This window comes from Aquila chrysaetos, chromosome 12, assembly GCF_900496995.4.
Source record: "Aquila chrysaetos chrysaetos chromosome 12, bAquChr1.4, whole genome shotgun sequence".
In the NCBI taxonomy this organism is placed as follows: Eukaryota; Metazoa; Chordata; class Aves; order Accipitriformes; family Accipitridae; genus Aquila; species Aquila chrysaetos.
In genome coordinates, this window is record NC_044015.1 from 35,462,364 (window position 1) to 35,484,749 (window position 22,386).

Genomic DNA, 22,386 nt, shown 5'->3' on the forward strand with positions numbered 1-22,386 from the left:
ATTGTGATTTGGAACTTCTCCCTACACGAGGTAGCATTTAAAAGACAGACTGCAAATTTCTCTTCTTAGACAAGACAACTGGAGAGCAGACAATGCTGTTTCTATAATGTGGTCTAACAGAAATCAGAATAATTCTCTCTGTGAATCCTTCTTCTGCATTAAGTTCAGCATGAAGATAATTAGCTGAAATAATAATGAGGGACAGCTTTTCGAGTTACACAGACAAAAATGATACTATATAAAGCCCTGTATGAAGGAATATTCTGCTACCACCAGGGGGGAGGAAAAAAAAAGAAAAAAGGCAAAAAAAAAGGCAAGCTTTTATTTGAATATGCCAAATCACGGAAGGAGCATACTTTCTTCTAGGTATTCAGGAAATAAAGTACCCATAGTGAGAGGGATGGTGCTGCCACTAAATTGAACCTAGAAGACAGAATTCAAGAAGAAGAAAAACACGGTTCATTTTCAGTATGCAGGAATATATATTGAGGTGACAATACCAATCTGTGCTAAGAGAGATGTTTCACATATTTATTAAAATTCAGTGGACAGAAAGGTTGAGAGAGGAGCAGGAGGTGATCTGACAGAGGGATATAAAGATAAGAGCTCCTGAAAAGGTAAAGCAGATGTCTCTATTCTTTCTCATAATAAAAGAGTAGCAACCACCTATAAAAATGAAAAAGCAAACAAGCTCCAATAAAAGAAAATACTTTCGTATTATTCAAGTAAACAGCTCAGTAAGATTCAATATAGCGATTAAGATCCTGTATTAATACTGCCTGAAATTAGGGTAAACCCCCTCATGTTTCAGAACACAGGGCACCCACAAACTACTGTCAGTCACAAAGAAACCTCCCCCAAACATCTTGTTTAAAACTGTCCATTGTAAGATTTCTTCCACGGCATCAGGTTTAGGTATTTCTATGATAGTGTAGCTATTTGAGCAAGAGTAAGCTTGTTCTTCGTGAAGTAATGTAACAGAGAAATGCTTCTTTCCAACTGGTACAATAAGTAGAGGAAGAATTTCACGAAAGAACTTATCTGTTAATTTAATAAACCTCTGTCTCTCTTTCTCTTCCTGACCCAATTAAAAAAAATTAATAATGAAAATATTTTCTTGTGTTGTATATACAGTAAGCCTTGGAAATGAACACACAATGCCCTGAATTATCAGGCTGTAGGAGGTAACTGGGGATTTCATTGCCAAGGACACCAGTTGTGGAAGGGAAAGCTCTATATCTTGGCTACTGTATCTTTGTGCTAAAGAGATATGTAGGTTTTAAAGTAGAGCTACATTTGAGCTCATTCCATCTCTCCTACCTAGAACTGGCACTATCATGGTAGCAGTTGCTCTAAAGGAGAAAAGATACCCACCATGCATGTTAATCCTAACTATCTAAAGACTCAAAATGAAAAACCGCAATAATAAAAGCTAAGCAAAACACAGGTAACAAACATCTAAACTTTTTTACAAGGTATTTCTTTCTCAAGTAACATTTTTCTTAAGCAACTATGAATTTCCAACACAAGAAGACGAAAGACACTACGATTTAACAGAACAACATCTATTTCCTTAAAAAGAATTTTAACCTATAATTTGTGTTTAAAACACATGTTCTGACCTAGTTTTCTTAAAATAACCCAAACCAAAATATTTCTGCAAAAAGGCTTCAAGTTGGTATGTACTGGGATTTTTTGGAGGGAGAAATTATCCACAATGTAGATTAAAAATGTAGCTGATGGCTGTCTCACTAGGCCTGAACTGTAGAGTGCACCTTCTGCTCTGGACAGTGTTGAGAATTTGTCAAGAAAAGGCTAAGATCTCTGAGCACTCAAGCTGCCAAGTGCTCTCAAATTAAATCAGTTTGAAGCGGTTTTCATTAAGATGGATTGAGTGTGGCATCGTGAGAAACACTCTATCAAATGTAGTGTTTTACTTAGTGATTAAGTATATACCAGTTGATGAAGCTACCCAAATCCTTCGTAATCCCACCACTCCAATAAACATTTAATGAGTATATAAGTTCAAAAAGCCTAGCAGAGGATTTAAACCTTCAATCTTGTTTTTATTTACTCTTGGAACTCAATTTCTCACTTCAAGTGAAGAATGCTGGTGCCTGAAGCTCATCTGTTGCCCTGGTAAAATTAAGTGCCCTCCACAGTATAAATTAGAAGAGAAGACATACAGGTTGCAATTTCTCCTAAGCTTTTTTCTTATACTGATATATATATATTGAATTATTTTATGAAATGCACTTATAAAAATTTTAAATTATGTGTCCCTTTCCTCCGTTATGAATTCCAGGAGGCAGAACTGAAAAAACTTGTTTTTAACAGGAAAAAACACAGTAAAAATAAACGGCAAATATACACTCTCATACCTTTGTTTTAAATCAGAATGTTACAATAAAAATAATGTCATTACACAGGATAGTTGGGGGGAAGGGCTTTCAAAAATTAAGGCAATATTTGCAGAAAAAAAATTGAAGAAAAAAAGCCACAAAAATAATACTTTCCTAAGTGTATAACTTTATCCCGATGAGGCTCTGCTCCGACTACATCGCAAAATATTAGAAATGTAAGGTGACATGAATTTCAGATGTGCTATTTAAGTAGTATATGAAGTACTTAGAGTATTAAAAACCTAATTAACTGCACTACATTAATATCAAATTTACAGGTATAAAAAAACATTTATGAAAGCTCCTAATGGGCTCTCATCCATTATTATACTGATACACTGTCAACCCTTTCTGATGAAATGACACAAAGTGAACTTCCTAACTCAAACACTTTTCTTGTTGAGTTAATAATTTGATTTCTTTTAAACGTGCATTAAGTTCCACTTTAATGAGTTATTATGAATTAACACTTTGCCACTGAATTATTCTGTATCCATTTATGCTCTGAAATCTGCACAAAGACATGAAAATATTCACTAAACTTAGAGTTTGAGAAAACTATCTGTGCGCACGTTAAGTATGTGTTAACTTAAGCTATACAGTGTAGGTTCATAACACTGCACACTTATCATAACAGCCCCTAATATAACATAGCTGTTCTTTCCAATATGAATAACTACAGGAAGCCGAAACATTCTTCATTTTAAAATTAAATATCTATCAAGACAACAAAAAGTAAATTTAAACAGCATGATTTTCTTGTTTGTGTTTCAGCTTTATCTATGCTTAATTATGCAGGGGTTTGGGTTTCTCCTTAGTGAATCAAGTCACCAAAACTTAAATAAACTATCCCCATTCTAATTTTATTAAAATACCGATTTTAAAACTGCATGGAATAACAGAAACTTGAGATGTCTGGTTGGATGTACAGAAAAACTAAATAACCAAACCTTAGTACTGGAATTTACTTGGCAGATAAAGGCTGTACAAAGCAAAAAAAGCCCACTGTATTTCAGAGACCTTTCAATTTAAATTTACAATTTCATTAGCCGTCCTTCAAAGGAGTTACCAACATGCAATGTTGAACTTGTCAACCACAGGGCTCACAGCCAGTGTTATCTGGTGCTAGGACACCATTATTTCAGGAAGAAAAGGGGGGGGGGGGGGGCGGGAAGAGTAGCTCTGATGACTAAAGGACTCCAATAAAAATACAGCCTGAATGATTAGGAAGCATGAGTTATTCACTGTAATTTCAACAACAACCAAGGTAAGTATTTTAGTCAATCAACTAAATGAGTATAACTCTTCACAAACAATAAAACCAAGATAACTCCAAAATGTAGTCTACTTTTTTTTAAAATAAAGATGAAACATTTACAGTGATTTCCATTTTTCGCCTATATTAAAAAAAGTACTTTTAATACAAACTTACATCTCTAGCTTTCCCATAGAAGGCTTCTTGAAAAGCAGCCTCTAATGATCCAATAAAATAAACAGGATGGCAGTCACCATATCTATTTGAGATAAAAGTTCCAATTAATAAAAACTTACAAAAATAAGTAATTTCAACATTCTACCTCTTCATATATTCTGTGAATACAATGCATTGGTTAAACCTTGAGAAATATGAAGTCCTACACTTTTAAAGGACAGAAGGGAAATATTTAGAAGCCATCTGTCTCCCAACACTCAAAAGCTCAATGTAACTAACTACTACCTTACAAATTTTATTGTAAGAACTTTCTGTTTACATACATAGACACCTTAACTTCTATATAGTTTTTCAGTCATAACTTATTTCCTCTCTTTATTATATTCTTAAAGGTTAATTGAAGGCTATTCTTGTATTACACATTAATGTATCTCATATATATAAATGAACATTTCGTCACAGGAGGAGTGAAAACAGAAGGCATATAAATTTTGCATTACTTTGCAGTACATTAGTTTGCAGCTTCTACCTGTTTGATGAAACACGGCAACTGTTTAACAATGTATGATTTGGTGGTATAAAGTTAAAAAACCAGCAGCATTTCTATATTTTTTAAAAGTAGAGATTTGTCCAACCACCTAATTATTGTGAAAACTCTTACTGCAACTCTGTATATGTTTTTCAGTATTAATCAGTTTCAGCTTTTCTGTTCCTGTATATCATATTAAAATTACTATACATAATCAGAGTCTTTATCATCCTTCTGGACCCGTACATAATTAAGTAATGATATTAAGTAGTGGCAAATTAAATAAGGCAAGAATCTCTCACATTAACTTGGACTGAGAAATAATTTTATTTCAGAAACAGTTCTAATAAAGTTAAGCTTAAAATAAATTAGACTATGTTGCCTAAATATGCTGTGATCCCACAAGAAAATATATACCTTTCATTTATTTTTACTTTAATTGTTTACTAAATTTTACTTAGTTTGTACCAAGAATTGCACAGTTAATAGGCTAAGCTTACCTGGAAGAAAACTCTGCTGTAAATTGTAATAAGGCATCTCCTTCATTTTCAGCATTTTCTGGCACTTAAAAAAATTAAAAATATAAATCAAATGCAACCTTATGGATACATATTTTAATATGTGAACTCACTTGCTTCATAGATTTTTTTTTTTTACATTGACAGCTTATTGAAGTGGTTACCAAGAGACCATATAAATTTCATGAAAGACTATTGACTATAAACCTCTGGAAAGACATGAAATTTCCAGACGCTCTCATGAATATATTCAGGCTTTCCAAACAGTAAAATCCGTGGGTCCAGTGTAATGTGATATATCACTTGTTCAGAGTTAACACTCTGGACTTACTTCAATACATTAAAATGAAAGGACTGGCTTGAAAGGCTTGACCCACTATATTGCTAGTTACATTTTTTATTTTTTTTTAAAACTTCCTATACATAATGTTAAAAAGTTTTCCATATTATTACATATATTAGCTGTCAAAAAACTTCTGAGGTAATAACACTAATGCAAACCTAAATAAAGAGTATACAGAATTGCATATAGGAGGTAATTGACTGTTGCTGCTCAATGCTTTTCATAATTCAAGGGCAAATCATCACCGAGAAACTTGTTTCATGTAAATGGCTAAAAATATTAATCACCACAAGATGCTGAAGCTACAATCTGCAGAATTTTCAAAGCAGGGAAATGGAAATCTAGTTATATACAGGAAGATTTGGTATGGGATCATAATTTCCCTAAGTTTAATTATTATTATTCATTTATAAGCTAAAAACATAAGGTTAAAAAGCCTCCTCCATGGGGAGATGCTTTCATAGTTGCCAATTACATTTGCAGTATTTTCATTTGATATGTACATCAGACATGACACTCAAACAATTCTAACATTCCTATCAAAAGATACTTTCCTGTTTCTTATTATGCAGACCCATCACACCTCTCTGCCTTCACTACTGCTGTACAATCACCAGTTAATTGTAAATCAACTGTCAACTCTTACTCATTGGCGATTTCCTCAAGGCAGATGATGCTACTCCAAACATTTCTCCATCATCAACTCCGAACTCTGTAGCATCTTCAAAGTCATCTCCATCACTGTCACTAACCATATGAACATCGGTGCATTGCTATATATAAAAAAAAAACCAAAATCCACCATAAGCCTGTATTACAGACACCTTCAGTGAAATACGAAATACATAGTGATAAATACTTACACATTTCTATAAAAACACTTGATAAAATGCAGTATATTTTACTATTTTATATAGCATTATCAGACTGCTTTTTATAAATAAGTCCTAATTTTTAACAGAATTCTGGTTGACAGAGCAATATTATGTGACAAAATGCATTATTTAATAACTGAGGAACTATCTCTGAACACACAGTTGAGCAAATTTTATCCAGAGTTAATGCTATTTTCCATCTAATGGTATTACAGCTGGTTTAACTGCATAAGAAAGAGTGAGAAAAGCTGCACAATCTAGCAATAATTTTAGACATCCAGATACAACCTACTTTAGCAATACTTGCATGGTGGGGGACAGTCCTTGGGAAGGTACCTATCTATCGTATGGCAATCTCTGACATACAAGTTTAGCACCCGTAGTCCTAACTTGGCATACCAGACTACTGCATGTTGAATGACAGGCTGATTTATTTGGCATACCAATATAAAGGAGAAAAATCAACAAATTTGTGCAAGGAGCTAAGGTCCCATCTGTGCCTCCAACTTCCACCATCAGATCTTTTGGATTTCATGTCCTCTGAAACATAAAACAGCTCAGAAAAACGTTCGTTTTAGCTATTCAACGTTAACTTGCCTCTAAATTGACTTGCTTTCATGAACGACAATTCCAGCTCCACTTGACCTAGAAGTTATGGTGAGAGTATACTACAGAAAATCTACATGAATCCCTGAAGGTGCAACAAAGTATATTACAGAATGTGAGATTTCAGCTCTAGCATGCAAGTGACCACGAGAGGAGCAAAGAGCTCCAAACATGCTGGATCTCTCTCTACAACAGCTACACATAAAGAACTTCAAATAAAGAACACTTACTGAGTGAACTAGTCAACAAGAAAATTCTACAAGGTGAACAAACTCAGTCAGATAATTTTGAAAGAATGAAGTAAAGCAGCAATGATACATCGTTATGCTGGTAGATCTCAGGAGAAAACAATAACCATAATAACCATCTATTTAACCTGCTAAGTGGTTTAGGTAGAGCTAGAACAGCACTGTCTGACCATCCTCTAACTTTTAACAAGTATCCAACAGCCTATATCCAGGCTTGCATCCTGACCGTGCCTCACAGCTATGTCTTTCGAACTCAAATGAGCTGAACAGATTGAAACACATCCTTTTTGTGCAGCAAGATAAACCTTATTTGCTATAGCTCTCTAAACAAAATGGTAAGAAAAGCGTGTGGAAAATGGGAAACCGCTTATATTAAATTCATTTTGAGAAAGGACAAAGGCATTGGAGATTTTAGCCCAAACTATTAATAAACAACAAAACAGCAGTTTACACAGTCTGCAAACAACTTTTTTTGCTAATACTGAAAATACGTTTCAAACTTCTATTTAATTTGCAGTATTTTTCAGTGCTTAGTGTGGCTTGCTTATTTTGTTTTTCCTCTTTTTTTCAATGACTCATTTACCCAGTTCCTTACTTTGTCACAATTAATTGTTACAGGAATTGTAAATTGATTCTTTTAAGATGTAATTCTACTGACATATTTGACAATAGAAGGGACAGTGAGCATTGTGAAATGAGCTTTCCCTGCTTCTTCCTAGAGTATACTGGTAAAATGAAGATGATGTTCTTACCTCCTCTGACTGTTCCCTTGTTTGTACGGGTGAAGATCTTCTTCCAACTGTAAGTCTATGGCAAGGAAAAGTCAGTCCCGATACAGCTAGAGTCATCTACAAACAAAGCAATGATTGTTTATTAAAGCCATAGTTTCAAATGAAGGTTGTTTTGTTGTTTTTTAAGGTTGCTTTGAGATTTGAACTGAAGACTGCACCGCAGAAGACCAAATTAATTATACAACCATAAAGAAAGAACCCTTAAAAACTAAAACGATTCCTTACATAAAAATATTGAAAGAAACATCAACTAAATTTTACAGGTGTGTATGCACAGAGTATCAAAACAAACAAAATGGAACTGCAAACTCAAAACTGTCTTGAATTGTTATTTTCTCCTAAATCAGTACTGAAGTTTGAACCATTATTTGTACGTGGTAACTTTTACAGTGGTACGTTTTGATGAAGTAAATGTAAATTTTTCCTTCCTAATCAATAAGCAAATGTTGAAGACGTTCCAGATCCTATAAAAATGATTACTATTTTTGCAGGGCACAGAATGAGACTTACATTATGTATTTCAGAAATACAGCATCTTCCTAATCAGACTGTAAAAACATTAAGGTAAAATAAATTTCAATCATCCCCCCCAAAAAAATCCAAGAATAAATCATAAGTCTTAAATTTCATTTACTGCCATGAGCACTGAAAATACCCCATTTATTTTTATACATAATTCAGAATGACTTTATCACTTGTCTGCTAGAACTCACAAAGATTTAATTTGCTGCAGGTTGAAGCAGGCTGATTACCAAATGAACGTTAACCTGTCTGAACTAGCCTACTGTCACATTCTCATAGCAAGGTTAAACGCAAGTTTAGCTGCATAAAAAGCCTAGCTATCCTCTTAAAGGAAGTGAGTAATAATACTCTGGAGCAAATGAAATATTAAAGACGACATACAGGTCAAGACCAATTACCTATGAAACTCCTGTGACAAGAGCATAAGAACTGTATTCTCTGTAATAATCCACCAGTTTAATTAGTATTTTTATAAGCTTTTAATAATAAACAAAACCCAACTGCTATAAAACCTGAAACTTTGCCCTGTAGTTACCACACTATATAAAATACTAGTAAAACATCCACACATGCACACTAACCACACACAGACTGAAGTTCCCTACCTAACAGCATCAAATACCCTGACAGATGCCTGGAAAGGCTCCTGATATCTTTTACATACCCATTAAAGAAAGAGTGGTAAGATCAAGCAGGCAGTTATTGTGCTGCTTCATCACTTGGCCCAATAGCAGGGTGTTGCAATTCCAATTTGCAACCCTATATTATAGTGTCAAAGCATCTCTCGAAAATGAGCTAACAGCAGAAGGGGTTCAACATCAGAGCACATTTCATCCTACTCTCCAGACAGTTGCTGGAATGTTGGGTTTTTGTGCACATCTATGTGAGAAATGGCCATCCCCCTTCACTTTTTTTTTTTTTTTTTTTTTTTTTTTTGAGAAGTTTTTGCAAAGGAAAGGCTAGGACAAATAGAAGCTCTGCCTTTCATTTCAAAATAACCCTACAGTGTGAATGTTTCTCTAGAATTAAGTTATCTTCGCTCTAAGATAAAGGAGAGTCCTCTCTCAAGAGAGACTCTTGCACCAGAAAGTTTAATCTTTATTTTGGAAATCATAAAAACATCAACACTAAGCAAAAGATTACTTTTCAGGCAGCTCGGTCCAGTGCCATGGATAGCAAACCTCAACTGCTACAAATATTTTGAACACAGGCCAATTTACTGATGGGAGCACTCACTGAAGCATCTCAGTGGCAAGAACTGTTTAGCTGTCAGGCTGCTCTTGGAGAGTTTTTTGTTTCCAAATACTGCATCTGCCTACTCCCAAACAGGGTTGCGGTACATTAGATATACGAATCGCTGTGTCACAGCCATCTTCCCATGGAAATGGACAAAATCTTTTTACCAACTCCAAAACTGAAAATACTGGTTTGGAGCCTGAGTACCTGACTACCCATATTCTCAACTCATAAGCCCATCTGATTGTGCAAAATCTCAAAAGTCACTAACTTTTCAGAATATTTTCTTTTTCTGCATGAAAATCACTGTTATGCGAGTACTGTAGCTTGAATCGGATGGCTTTCACAAGTGCAAGAAGAGACATTGAAAGGCGCATATGCAGGACTCTTGGCACCAATAATGAGCTATATATAGATTATGAAATAAATAATACATTAAAGCAAAAATAAATAAGGTTAGTCCATTTTTCTAGGCAGTAAATGTACACATGCAAATCCCTACTCAAAAGGTCTCACAGCTGAAAGGTATGTGAGGTGGAAAGTGAAACAGAATCAGAAGTAGGCAAAATGACTTGCAAAAAGTAACTGAAGATGATACTGAAAAGCCAGATCTCTTGTCCAACACTGTGTATAGACTGCTCATGCTTGCTGAAAGTTTAAGTCATCTCCTTTTTGGCTTCCTATAGCTTTTTTAAGGGGAAAGACAATAAAATTGAAGCCTTGGAACATTCCAGGGAGAGTGGCAGGAGCAGATTCCTTTTAGGAGACAGCACAGATATTGAACAGATTGCTACTGGCATGCAAAAAGGTAATGGTACGACCTGGACTAAAAGTGCACAAAGGATACTTAAAACATATTTTAACTACTAAAAGAAAGACCATTACCAAACCTACAATTTAGAGAGAAAAAAAATGGGTCTAATGCTCACTTGTGCTTTCCAACACTAAGACACTGAATTTATTTGTAAATGTTCAGTGTAAGATGATTTGTATTTCAATTGCCAGCATTAATAATTGGGGGATAAAGTTAAGCAACATCTTTTCTGATCCGAACATGCAGGATTCTTTGCCAAGAACTTTCCAGATCAACCTAGAAATATTTGCCAAATCCAGAGTGAGACCAGGTGCTTTAAACAATAGATTATTCTTCCTGTTAGAAAGTATCATTTTTATGTAGAAGCTTCTAGAAATATCCTTTAGAACAATCTAAAAAGACTATTTTTTCAAGTATTTCATGCAGCAAGGAAAGAAATCATTGAGAGCATGTAACTCCAGAGTGCTGCTGCCATCACATGCTCAGATTAATAGGAAAAATTACGAGTCCATAATCTCACAAGTTTGTGATCTTCTAGAAAGAGTTTGTTGGCACAACTTAATTCCCACTCTTGCAGACTTCTGAAATTATAAAAGGCGGTGCAAACTCAGTCTCTTGTACAGGTCCAGAGGTATTTTATCAAGACACTGAAGATCTGAGCAAGATAAACAGTAGTAGGAACATAAAGGAACGATACCAGCAGAGAACTGCAGCTGCAGAACTCTCTCCACTGAGAAACGCTGATACAAAAATTATAAGCTCAGTGTACTGCATCAGGAAAACAGTAATTGCATATGACAAATTGGTCTTCCTCACATTCAGCCACATGCTAATCGAGAAAAACAGCACTTCAAAAGAGCTTCTAATGGCAACCGTATCTAATGAGGAAAGTATGAAGGCAAGCCCTAAAAGCTTTCTAATACCTTATAGAATATAGTTGGACATCCAAAGTGGCCAGTTTAAAGCAATAACCTGTAAAGAACTGGAGCTTCTTCCTCATCCTCAACTATGACAGTCATTTTGGAAACACCCACTCTTTGGTCCATGTAAATACAGACACGAGTTTCTCTAGCAATCCAGTAACCTGAATAAAACACTAAGACAACTCATCTTGCCACAAAGCTGCCTGTATTTCAGTCAGAACATACTTTAGAAAATAAATCATGGTAGAAAAACAGGCAGGCCCTTGAAGCACATAATTTACAGACTTATCCATTAGGCTTGTTGTTATCCTCTCAGTGCTTATCGTTGCAAAGTATGGCCTTTCCAGAGGGATGAGATGGAGAATGACCTGTCAAATCACTGCCAAGAGAGTCAATGATCTTTAGCAGAACAGCTTCTGTCCGTATCAGCTAGCTCTGGAGCAAATCAAAATCCCTACCATGGTCATCAACAGCAGGAAACTTCCCCAGGAGCTCCAGAGGTTCACAGGTGCAGTAGGCAAGACAAGCCTGCAAAACGTGTCACCTTGCAGAAGATGAGAGCCGCAGATACATAATGGGCCTGCTCTGGAGAGGTTGTGCTGTTCACAGGATACTTGTCATCAAGGGATCCCTTTTCTCTAAAGGGTTGTAGCTCTTTTAACCAGACCCATGGAAAACAAGCAAGCATAAGGGATAACGTTTAAGGAAAGTAGGAATATTGATTTACTTTGTGCTCTTTGTTAAGTATTTGATTGCTACAAGAGCAGTGAGAGTTTTGAGGTTTTGAAGTGTGTGGGAGTTCTGCTTGTTTGGTTTGCTTTAATGTACATTAACACATCTATCTAAACATACAGGTACTCACCACTGTTCCTGTTAACCAGGGCAAGTTATTATATGTAGCCCTTCAGCTGTATCACCTGGTAGTTGTCAACTTTAAAAAACAGCTTTTGATTGTTTAAAAGACCACTTAAAATGAGAAACAAATTCAGTCACTGTAACAGGGTAACTATCTTTATTGTTTGAGCTACTCAAATGAAGAATCCTTTCCAACTCACTGGAGTGATATTTTTCCATGGCAAAGTATTTCCTTTTCTAATATCATTTTTTGGACATAAACTAGAGATTCTTGATCAGTTGCTCTCAGAAATTCAAAGGTCAAAATATAAACCTTACAAAGCATCAGAAAAAAATTCACAGAACACTTGATCCATATGCAAAAGAAAGGAGTCTATCAATGATGCCAGAGTTCACTTGCTTATGCACAGCAAGTGAAGCAACAGGCATTAACTGACAATGGCAAACCTGAACTAGAACAAAAACCTTGCAGTGGACATACCTGCTGGATTTTTTAATATATAGTAAAAAGATCATAAAAAGAAATGTAATTTCTGTATTACTTGACTGCAATGAATGACTTGAATTATTCAATTAGCTGTACTTCTAAAGCAGAATTATGTTTGGTTGTATATTATCTCTCTCAATAGAAAATTAAATGGGGGAATTCTCATAGTGTGATTTCCTCCTGAGGTAAAGGAAAATAATCCATGTTTTCTGCCTTACTCAGAGCTAAGGTAAGCAAACAAAATTCTGGTGTACAAAAAAAAAGCATGTTTTCCAATACTCAACTCTCCTTCATGAAACTCCCATAAAAAGCAGACTAACTCCCAGTCATACTCAAGGTCAGCTTGTAGTATATTAGGCAAAAGGAAGTCTTAATAACCTGCCCTCCATTTCTAGCATCCTGAAAAACAGTTAGGTAAAATTATAGTTCCAGCTTTCTACCTGCACTCACTAGCACAGCTGGATGGAAGAAGCCACAGGAGAAAACCTTCCAAAAGACATCACTCCATGTGTAATTACCAAGAAGGTACAGGCTTTCTAATGCATCCCTTTAGACTCTATAATGTTGAACAGGTAGAAATAAAACTTGCATATACTCAAATGTGGAGGTGGGCAGGTTTAGCATACAAAGTGCATAATTTAGCCTTTTGGTTTTTATAATCTCAAGCAGTTAAGGAACACGCAGATTACCTAATCCCAAATCTTTCAAGATGGCATCTCTGTTTGCTATAGCTCTCGTAATTAGCCCAAGACAAGGAGGTGCTTCATCCAGTGCAGTGCCTTTCCCATCCGTCTCTCTCTAATGCACTATCTTTAGAACATCACATCTAATAAATTCCAGAATTATACTTAATGTTCTGGGTATCAATATTAATTCTGGTGAAAACTGTCAATGTCTGTTTTCCCCTTGTTAAGCAGGAGGGAAAAAATCAAGCCCGCAGAGTATCTGTGCTGAAGATAAATCTGCTGTTAGCACGGATCATAATATGGAGTTCTGGCTGGATAAACAACCTCCAGAAGTCAGTAACTGCAGTAGCTCTCTCTTGTCTCAGTATTGGTTTGAGAATGTTTTATGCCTTCACTGTTATCACTGTACAACCAGTGCTCTCCTTAAGAGGCAAGAGAAGATTATCTCCAGAAATATATGCCAAAAATATTATTACTCACTCTGTGAAGTCAAATTTCAATAGAGATTATACAAGCATCTTGAAACCCCAAACCCTTTCTTTCACCCTGGAAACAATAGCAGCATGCGAGCAACATTCAGAGTATTATTAAAAGTACTGTAAAGTCACTATGAGTAAAAAGTTACCTAATTAATTAAGAACAGAAGTTCACGCTAAGCTTGAATAGTCTTTGAATCAGAGCTGTTTCAACAAGGGGAATTCTACCACAACTGCGAACTTCTAACAACCCTCAACAATTATTATTACAGTATATACCAACTCTGAAATCTAACAGACCTTTGTGGCTTCTATTTAGTACCTTGGCCATAACTAGCTTGTCAATATTAGCTAGCTGCAGTTTCATATTAGAAACAAATATATTAACAAACATGGAAATGATATCCCAAAATAATATTTATAAATCAGGAGGTCATCAGCTGAACGAGAGCTCTTTCTAAAAGTTGCATAGCAGGCTGCAGTACACACGTGGAGATTTACAATACACATATATCACACAAAAAATTCTTAATCAGAAATGAACGCACTGTTGCCTACAGACTGAAACCTAATCCTGGTTCAAATACTCCATGTGACAGCCCTTTCACTGTGCTCAAAATGTGAGTTGCTTAGCTTTTTCATTTACTGGTTTACTCACTGATACATGGCTAATGTATAAAGAAACAAACATGACTGAGTACATTTCATAACACGCCATGCTCAATTATTCAAAATAACATAAGACAGAGGTGCCCGTAGCAAAATACTCAATGACTGACAGGTGTCTCCACTGTGAAAATTTCACTTCCAAATAATTTGATCCTTTTTCTTGTTGGAGCAATTGCTATGATGCTTTTCTCCCCTCATCAGGTAAGAGAAGGGGTAAGGATAGAGGGGCAAGGAAGGAGATTTATCAAGCATTTCAGTTTTCATATTAAACTTACTATTCTGTTATTTGACTTTTTGTTACAGCATAAGCCAATTCCCCAAGTATGATAAATGTCAATGATACTACAGAAGTTTGTATGCACGCATTTTCTTGAAGCTAGGGAAAAAACCAATCTTTGAAGACATCTATATGAAGCTTGAGAAGGGACAAAATGTTTGAGAAGGAACATTTCTGTCCTAGTTTTTCTATTGCACTCTATATGCATACGGTACTACTAGCTGAGTTTGGATACTAGGCGTATTAGGGATCAAACATTTTCATAGCCCAAGTGGACCAAGAGCAGTAAGGTAACAAAGACAAAACAATTCATCAGTTTTCCACATCTTGGCTGAATAGCACGGCCCCTGCAAAGGAGCCTTTCTGTATCTCCAGGTTCAGCCCATCCATTAGACCCATCCATTCAGACAGGGTCTAAGCGAGACTGTGATAAGCGAAAAATTCTCTTGCTGCTTAGTCTAGACAGACTTGAGTTTAGATGTCTGCAAGGCATATTCATCATTGCTAATCCCTTCTTCTTGATGAGCAGATCTCAGAATTCAAACAAGTTCATTTCTCCTGGCCTAAAAAGATGTCATCTATCTCTCCTCACTAGACAAATTAAGTTCCCTGTTCAAAAAGATTACCATGCTAACTGGGCAGAATGGGAAATTAGAGAGAAAAACTTTTTCAGCAGGGTAGATGAAGGCACAGACCTACACCTCAGACCTCTGGTCTTTAAGTCAGAATCTCAGGGTGATCTAGGGGACTGCAGACCAGTTCAACCTAACATTACTCCCCAGAAGGACACAGGAACAAATTATAAAACAATCTATTTGAAATGCCTAGAAAAGAAGTTATTCTGCTTACCATTGGAGCAAGACTGGTGAGGCTGCTGCTCCCAGCATACTAGCGTTTCCATTTTTCTTTTGTAACCTATCCTTTTTGAGATTAAAGAAGTGAGCAAAACATCAAGCAAGGAATATTTGTGTGGTGAAAGGGAGATAGCAGTTAATGTAGCATATAGGAAAAATCAAAGTGTAAAAGGGAGGGAGGAGAGGTACAGCACGTGAATAACGGCAGAGGAAGTTCCACTTCCACACTTGAAATGCAAGAGTGGGAAGTTTTCCATTATACAAACAGTTGAAGAGAACAGTGGTTTCTAAATGCATCCAGCACAGCCCTTGAATATGAATATTGAAGCAGAGAAAATTAAGAGCGTGGGAAGTCTTTGGCAATCTTTCGTGATTCTCCAGAGAATATCAGACAGCTCCATGCTCTTTCCTGGTTGGAGACCCAAGCACACAGAAACCAATCCATGTAGGAAGGAGGTGGTAGACTCCCAAGCAGCCCATGCTATTTCTGAGGATACTCAGAGTCTCATCATTTCAAGAAAAATGATGCTATGACATGAGACATCGTTCACATTAGGTTGTTCTTGCCATGGCTCTAGTTCTCAGTGTTTAACCAAGCATTATTAACAATGTGTGGGCAGCCTGTTGTGCTCAGACAAACCCTCACTAAATTCCTTGGGAATAAATTGGTGCTCAACACTGCCAAACCCATCACTTATCGCTGTAAAATTATACATTAAAGAATCTATCTTGTTTTCAGTGTATAATCTCAAAAAGTCAGTGATACATGATTTAAGAATTCACACGTGTTCATGTTTAAAACTTCAAGGATTACAGGTTTTCTGTGAATTAATGTTAATCTTTTGCTTTGCTCTTTTCTCAAAGCTAGCAAGTATTCCTTCATTAGTAACAGACTGTAAAACTACTTCTATCCATACTGAAATATATTGTATACATAAAACAAGTGTTATCACAGCAACAACAAGCAAGTATCCCACTGTAAAATGAAGGTACACTCCAATTAAAAAAAAAAAAAAGTCTATTGAATGCATTTTTTGGAAATTTACTGAAACAAAGGCTTTTTTTGTACTATGAAATTAATTACGAGACTCAGAGAGATTTACTATACAGAACTGAAGGGCTCTCTTCAGTCTATACTGGTCAAGACATTGCTATTCAAGTTTAGTAGATGATTTTAAAAAAATGAATCAACCAACCAAAGCTCATCTACTATCATGTAAACACTTATCCCTCCTTGAACAACAATAAAAAGTGGATGTAATTCTACATTAGCCACTTTGTCTTTTGACATCAAATAGCATTAGCTGGGAAAAACAGTCAAGTATGCTCTAGGTTTGTTTGTTTTATTAAACTATTGTACAAATATTAAAATGAATAGAAGAGTTTAAAAAATTTGACAGCCCTTGAAATTAACTTCCTCTGGAAAATAACTTCAATTTCATTATGCATCTTCAATAAAAAAAAAAAAAAAAAAAAATCTTGACAGGTATTCAACGTTTCACTTTAAACACTAACTGGATGAAAAAAATCTCTAGGGTGGAGTGTGTTCAGGTTATAAATCAGCAATGCTTATTTTAACTCCTCACAAAGTGTTGTTGAGATAATTACTGCTGACAGCTTTATTCAAGGTTCATTTCACTTTTTCTACTATTTTTCCCCTGTTAGAAGTTCAGCAGGGCCCATGGGAAGATCCACCCCTCACACCTGTTAGGGTTCTTCATGTTACTGAGGCCAGTTTGGACATGTCACTTCAAATTAGCATTGTGCCAGCGCGCTGTGACAATTACTTATCGCAGGTTTAACTTGAAAAAAAGTTTCTAATCCAGCCACAAGAACAGTGTCAGAGTACGTAATTTAAACCTGTCAACACAGGTTGTAGGAAATTCATTCCAAGGATTTCAGTGATGTTCCCATGGTAGATCTTTGAACTATAATGAAGATTAAAATCACAAAGGAATGCTATAGAGTTAAAACACAGAACCCAAAAGTTAAAAAAGATCTGAACTGAAAAAAGTGTCTTAAATATTAATAATTTTTAAAAATTTGATAAATATTTTAGATTAAGAGATTGTTTTCTTTAATTCTCCAAAATTCTTCTGCAGTTTATTCCAAAAGGCTGCATATTAAATGTACGTATCTTATTCCTTCTGCTGCAGTATAAAGACACAGCCCTGGGAGAACTTTACACAACGTGCTGAAGGCAGCAGCATGGTGAAGATGCTCTGGAATTGACTTGTGGACAAACGGCACGCGGGGTGGGAGAAGGGAGGCTGGAGAAGAGTCCATGGCACAGTGAGCAGACCACTTGTGTTTTTCAGACACCAGATGCGGGATGCTGGAGTCACAGCCACAACCACGATAAAGCAAGCTTCACAAAATGCTGCCGAGAGTTTCTGTACAAGCTTGAGAAAAAGTTGTGCCCAGTCCTCTGGGAACACCCAGCGCTGGTACGCTGGTTGAACACACATGCCAGTTTTTGCTATGGTTGCTGTTAATCACCAGCCGTATTACTGTGAATCTATCACTCTCATTTGCTAGCTGAATGAAAGAGAAGATTATCCCTGGTTTTGATTATTTCTCATTTGATTAAGCCTAGTTAGGCAAGTTAGGAATTAAAGCAGAAGGACAGATACTGTAGTACTTAATGTTGCTTCAAACCACAAATATATTTAAAAGAAACAAAAGGAAAAATTTCCTTGTACAACAGATTCTACTAAGAAAAAGATATACTTGAGAGACTGAAATAAATACCCATGATCACTTACAGAGCTCATTCTTCTCAGACAAAAACTGTAAATATTAAAAAGGACGAAAAATCTGCCAAGCCATTTGCAGCTATTTGAAACACAGGGTAACAGAATTAAATAAACGCTGAAAGACCTGGAACACAGTTAAGTATAGACCATGAGGCTAATTGTGGATCTTGAGTTAATTACTTTCCACTGATACGTTTTCTCAATGGTCTTTTACATCAGTTTTTTCTTTCCTCAGTCTGAACCCCAAGGCAATTCAGCGTGCTAGCCTCCAAACTCTGGGTGATTCATTGTGTACTTCTGCCTTAGGATTTTTAGTTCATGCAGAGAAAGCCAGGCTTTCACATCAAGTTGATGTTAATGTGCACTGACAAAGCAACAGTAAAGGAGCTTCATGTTTGTCACAACGTGCACTCTTTAATTTAGTAATTGCTTTATACTGATATGCAAATAATGACACATTTCCCAAATTTCCAGTTCCTCGGCAATGCTTTCACTAATTACTTAGTGGTTAAAACTTATGCATGTAAATTGGTTAAGTGAGTTTATTAACAAGTACACCTGTGTGAATTGATCTATAAAACATACATGCCTGGGAACAGGTTATAACTCACTGTACATTCCTGAATGTCTCAGGAACCGAAAATAAATACTCTCTCACCAAAACAAGATCTATTACGACTAATAGAGTGTTATTCATAGATAAACTGGGATTCCCAACCTTTCCCAAGCTAGAGAGAGACTGCCTTTGGGTGACAACAAATACCAGGAGTCAAAGCATTCATCCATTTCATGTTGCCAAATGAGAGAAGGATCAAGGTAAACAAAAGAAAAGGTCTGTAAGAAAAAGGACGAGAATCCCTCTGGTACCTGAAAACGTGGGAAAGCACCAGCATCCACTCACCCATCAGTTCTCTGAGGACCATCACATGCTCTGCAGTCTGGTTATTGTATTTTGTGATACACCTTAGTCTTACTTTTGATACTCTAACAGTGACGGTGAAAAATTCAGCTGCACTTAATATGGATTCAGACTCATAACAATTGAAAAACACTAAACAGACTTAATCTGTCTTCCTATATTTCCTTTCCTCAAAATCCGGGCTGAAAAGTAGTCAAGGTACTAACATTGTCCTGTTTCATTTGCTGGCTTCTGCGTTGAAACACAGTGTCTGTTAGGTTTCTGATATTTTCTTTAAGTAACTGCATAATTGCCATAGAAGAGGACATAATAATATTGTTTGTTCTAAGTCTGATCACAAATTGCCTATTTTTTGCTATTCAGAAGAGATACAAAACTGTTAAACAGATTTTTAAGGTAAGAAACAATTGTAAGTGAAATAATAAGCAACAGTATAAACCAAGAACCAATTCAATTCATCCAGATCACATATTGCCCACAGATATTCACAGATATATCTTGGGAACTGCTTTGCATTCACAAAGAGTATCAGCCAAATACTTGGCACGTTTCAGGTCTATGGTGGGATGCCATTTACTTCACAGCATTGTACAATGCTTTGGATGGCAAACAGAAGAGTGCCTGGATATGTTTCCAGCACTATATAATTCCTTGGCAGAGTTCAAGCAGTTGTGCTAGCAACACTGCTTCCAACAAATGGTTCAAACACTGATAGGCTTTTTATGCTGCCTCTTCTTCCTGCATACCACTTTTCAGGAATTGGATTTTTGCAGTGTTAGCCTTTTGAAAACATGGTGTTACTGACTTCTAAAAATGAGCTTCTGAAAAGGATGATTTTTGCTTATTTTCTGTTTCCCTGACCTGGAATATATGAAAAGGCCTTTTAACGCTTTGCATCAGTACAATTAAAAGCACTGAGTACATAACCTCCTCAATTAAAGGAAAAATGTTCAAAACTAGAAATAATAAATTGTATTAACACTAAACAGTATTTTAGTATTCTCAAATGGTAAGTTGTTGGGCTGGGGCGGTTGCAGCTAAAAAATGCATTAATTTCTTCCATTCAGTATAACTACATATTGTGTGTGCTTGGTTGATGTATGATAGTTTCAAGTGTGACAAGCAAAGATAAAGAACATAAATAACTAAAAAATTAAGCATTTATAAAGGGTCTTTCTATTTGAAGACCTCTAAGGACTGGATAAACATGAAACATTCCCAACATGTTAGACTGGATTTTCTTAGCCATCTAACAAAAATAAGATGGCCAGTTTCTACTGAAATCTAGCTGAGGCCATGTAGCTACTTTTCTTCTACTTTCATTATGAAAGTTTGGCATTAAATCTCAGGCCTCCTCTTAGAAATGAGAAGGCTTGAGTTGCTTAAGTAAAGTGCTTTATTAAATGTCATAAGTAAACTCTGCAGAGCTACAAATCTGTCTCAGGTCTATGTTTTGACCACTGGGCAGTAACTACATTTAGAAAAGGAATTCAATCCAGTGATTCCTATTGAAAACAGAGCTCTTCTCTTGTTTGGTAGAGGAAGTTACCTGTCTAAAATAGATTTATCAACTAGTATTTTCTTGGTTCCACGTTTATCAACAGTTTATTGGACTTCAACAAAAAAGTCCCAACAGAGGACCAGATTAACTCCATTCTAAGCATTTAAAAAGTCATCTATGGACTAATCTAACATTATTTAAATACCTTTTTTTTAAAGGAAGCATTTGAGACTATTATATCAGGCTCTGCACACAACTAGAACAAACCCCAAGTGAGGTTCTAGCAATAGCAAATATTCTCACTTTTCTATAAAACAACAAAAGTGATGCTGTAATTTTACATAGCTTGCTTCTGCTATTACACGGCAAGCCCACTTACCATACACTTACTTAAAGTGAAACTCTGTTTACAGAGTCCCAAACACCTTCAATCTGTTGCAATGGATTTTCATACATCTTATAGTGAAGCTCTGCTCTGCTTATATAGTGGAGTTTCATTACAAAGAAACAAGAACTACTGTGATAATCCTCCAGGAATAATGCAATTACCACTTATCAAACAGGTGTCTGCTGTATTCCAAGGAGATTATCACTTCCTATTCTGCTCTCCAAGAGCACAGAATAAAAGAGAAGCTGCTACTATTAAATGACTGAGGAGAAAAGGAGACTTTGATAATAGCTCTTGCTAGCTTCTCTCAGCAGGGCATGAAGTAAATGTAGTCTTTCTATAACATCTTGGCACTGGAATGAATATTTTAGTTTCTGCAAGGTGAGTTAGAGCACCTAAATAAGACCACTCCTGTTAACTGAATTTGAAGTATCTTTCTCTCGTTCTTCACTGAGTACTCCAAGAACCTCAGCACCTACTAGCTTATGCCAAACCGTGCCCTTTGTGCAGAGGAACTCTGCCTGCTCAAGCAAAAACGGGCTGCAGGGCTGCTCCACCAAACACATCACCTTTCAGAGATGTGTCTGTGGCAATACAGTGTTTGATGAATGTACAAAGGGATCTCGAAGATGAGGCTCCAAAAGTACTGAGAATGAAAACTTTTTAACAGGATACAGTTGTAGGTTAAACTCTAGCTTAGTGTAATTTGATCAGCAGAGGCAATTTTTTAGCATATCTTCAAACCAGCTTGTTGAGTGGGAGTTATCTCAGGAGTAGATCTCTTAAAAAAAGAGCAAAAGCACCCTCCTATGAAATCTGGGATACAGCTTAATGTATACAAGGTGCTATTACTACGTGGCAAAATATATAATTGGTTTGGAGGAAAGCCCAGCTGAGCATCAAGCACAGAGGTGGAGTTTAGAGGCTAAACAGCCTACATACCTGCAGGAGATGACAGGCTACTTCAGAGTTAGCTAGTAATGTCCAGTGACTGTAATGACTACTGACTGTCCATAGCTAGGTGCTTCAGAGAAAGTAAGACACTGGTGGTCCTGCAAAAACTCTCTTCAGTGAAGATTACCACTCCTTTGGTATAAACTCACAGGAAGAAGAGTGGTTCCTGCTGCTGCCTCTGCTGGGACACAAAAACCTCCAATGCAGTTCTTGTGCATGTAGATGGAGAGGTGGAATGGTGACATACATACAATATACTCCACCAGTACATTGTCTCATGGTGTACTTCGGAGATCTGGACTGCCTTGACCTATCCTACCGATAC

General features: G+C 36.3%; 1 protein-coding gene across 2 annotated transcripts in view; it reads right to left on the reverse strand.

The window, feature by feature from the left end:
• FAF1 (Fas associated factor 1) overlaps positions 1-22,386 on the reverse strand; it is a 177,442-nt gene that overhangs the window by 52,705 nt on the left and 102,351 nt on the right. For both annotated transcript variants that reach the window (XM_030032718.2, XM_030032717.2), the window contains exons 9-12: positions 7,706-7,801; positions 5,871-5,997; positions 4,864-4,927; positions 3,835-3,916 (exon numbers count right to left, since the gene is read on the reverse strand). In XM_030032718.2, coding sequence (XP_029888578.1) covers positions 3,835-3,916; positions 4,864-4,927; positions 5,871-5,997; positions 7,706-7,801 — 369 coding nt within the window. The remainder of the gene's footprint in view (positions 1-3,834; positions 3,917-4,863; positions 4,928-5,870; positions 5,998-7,705; positions 7,802-22,386) is intronic.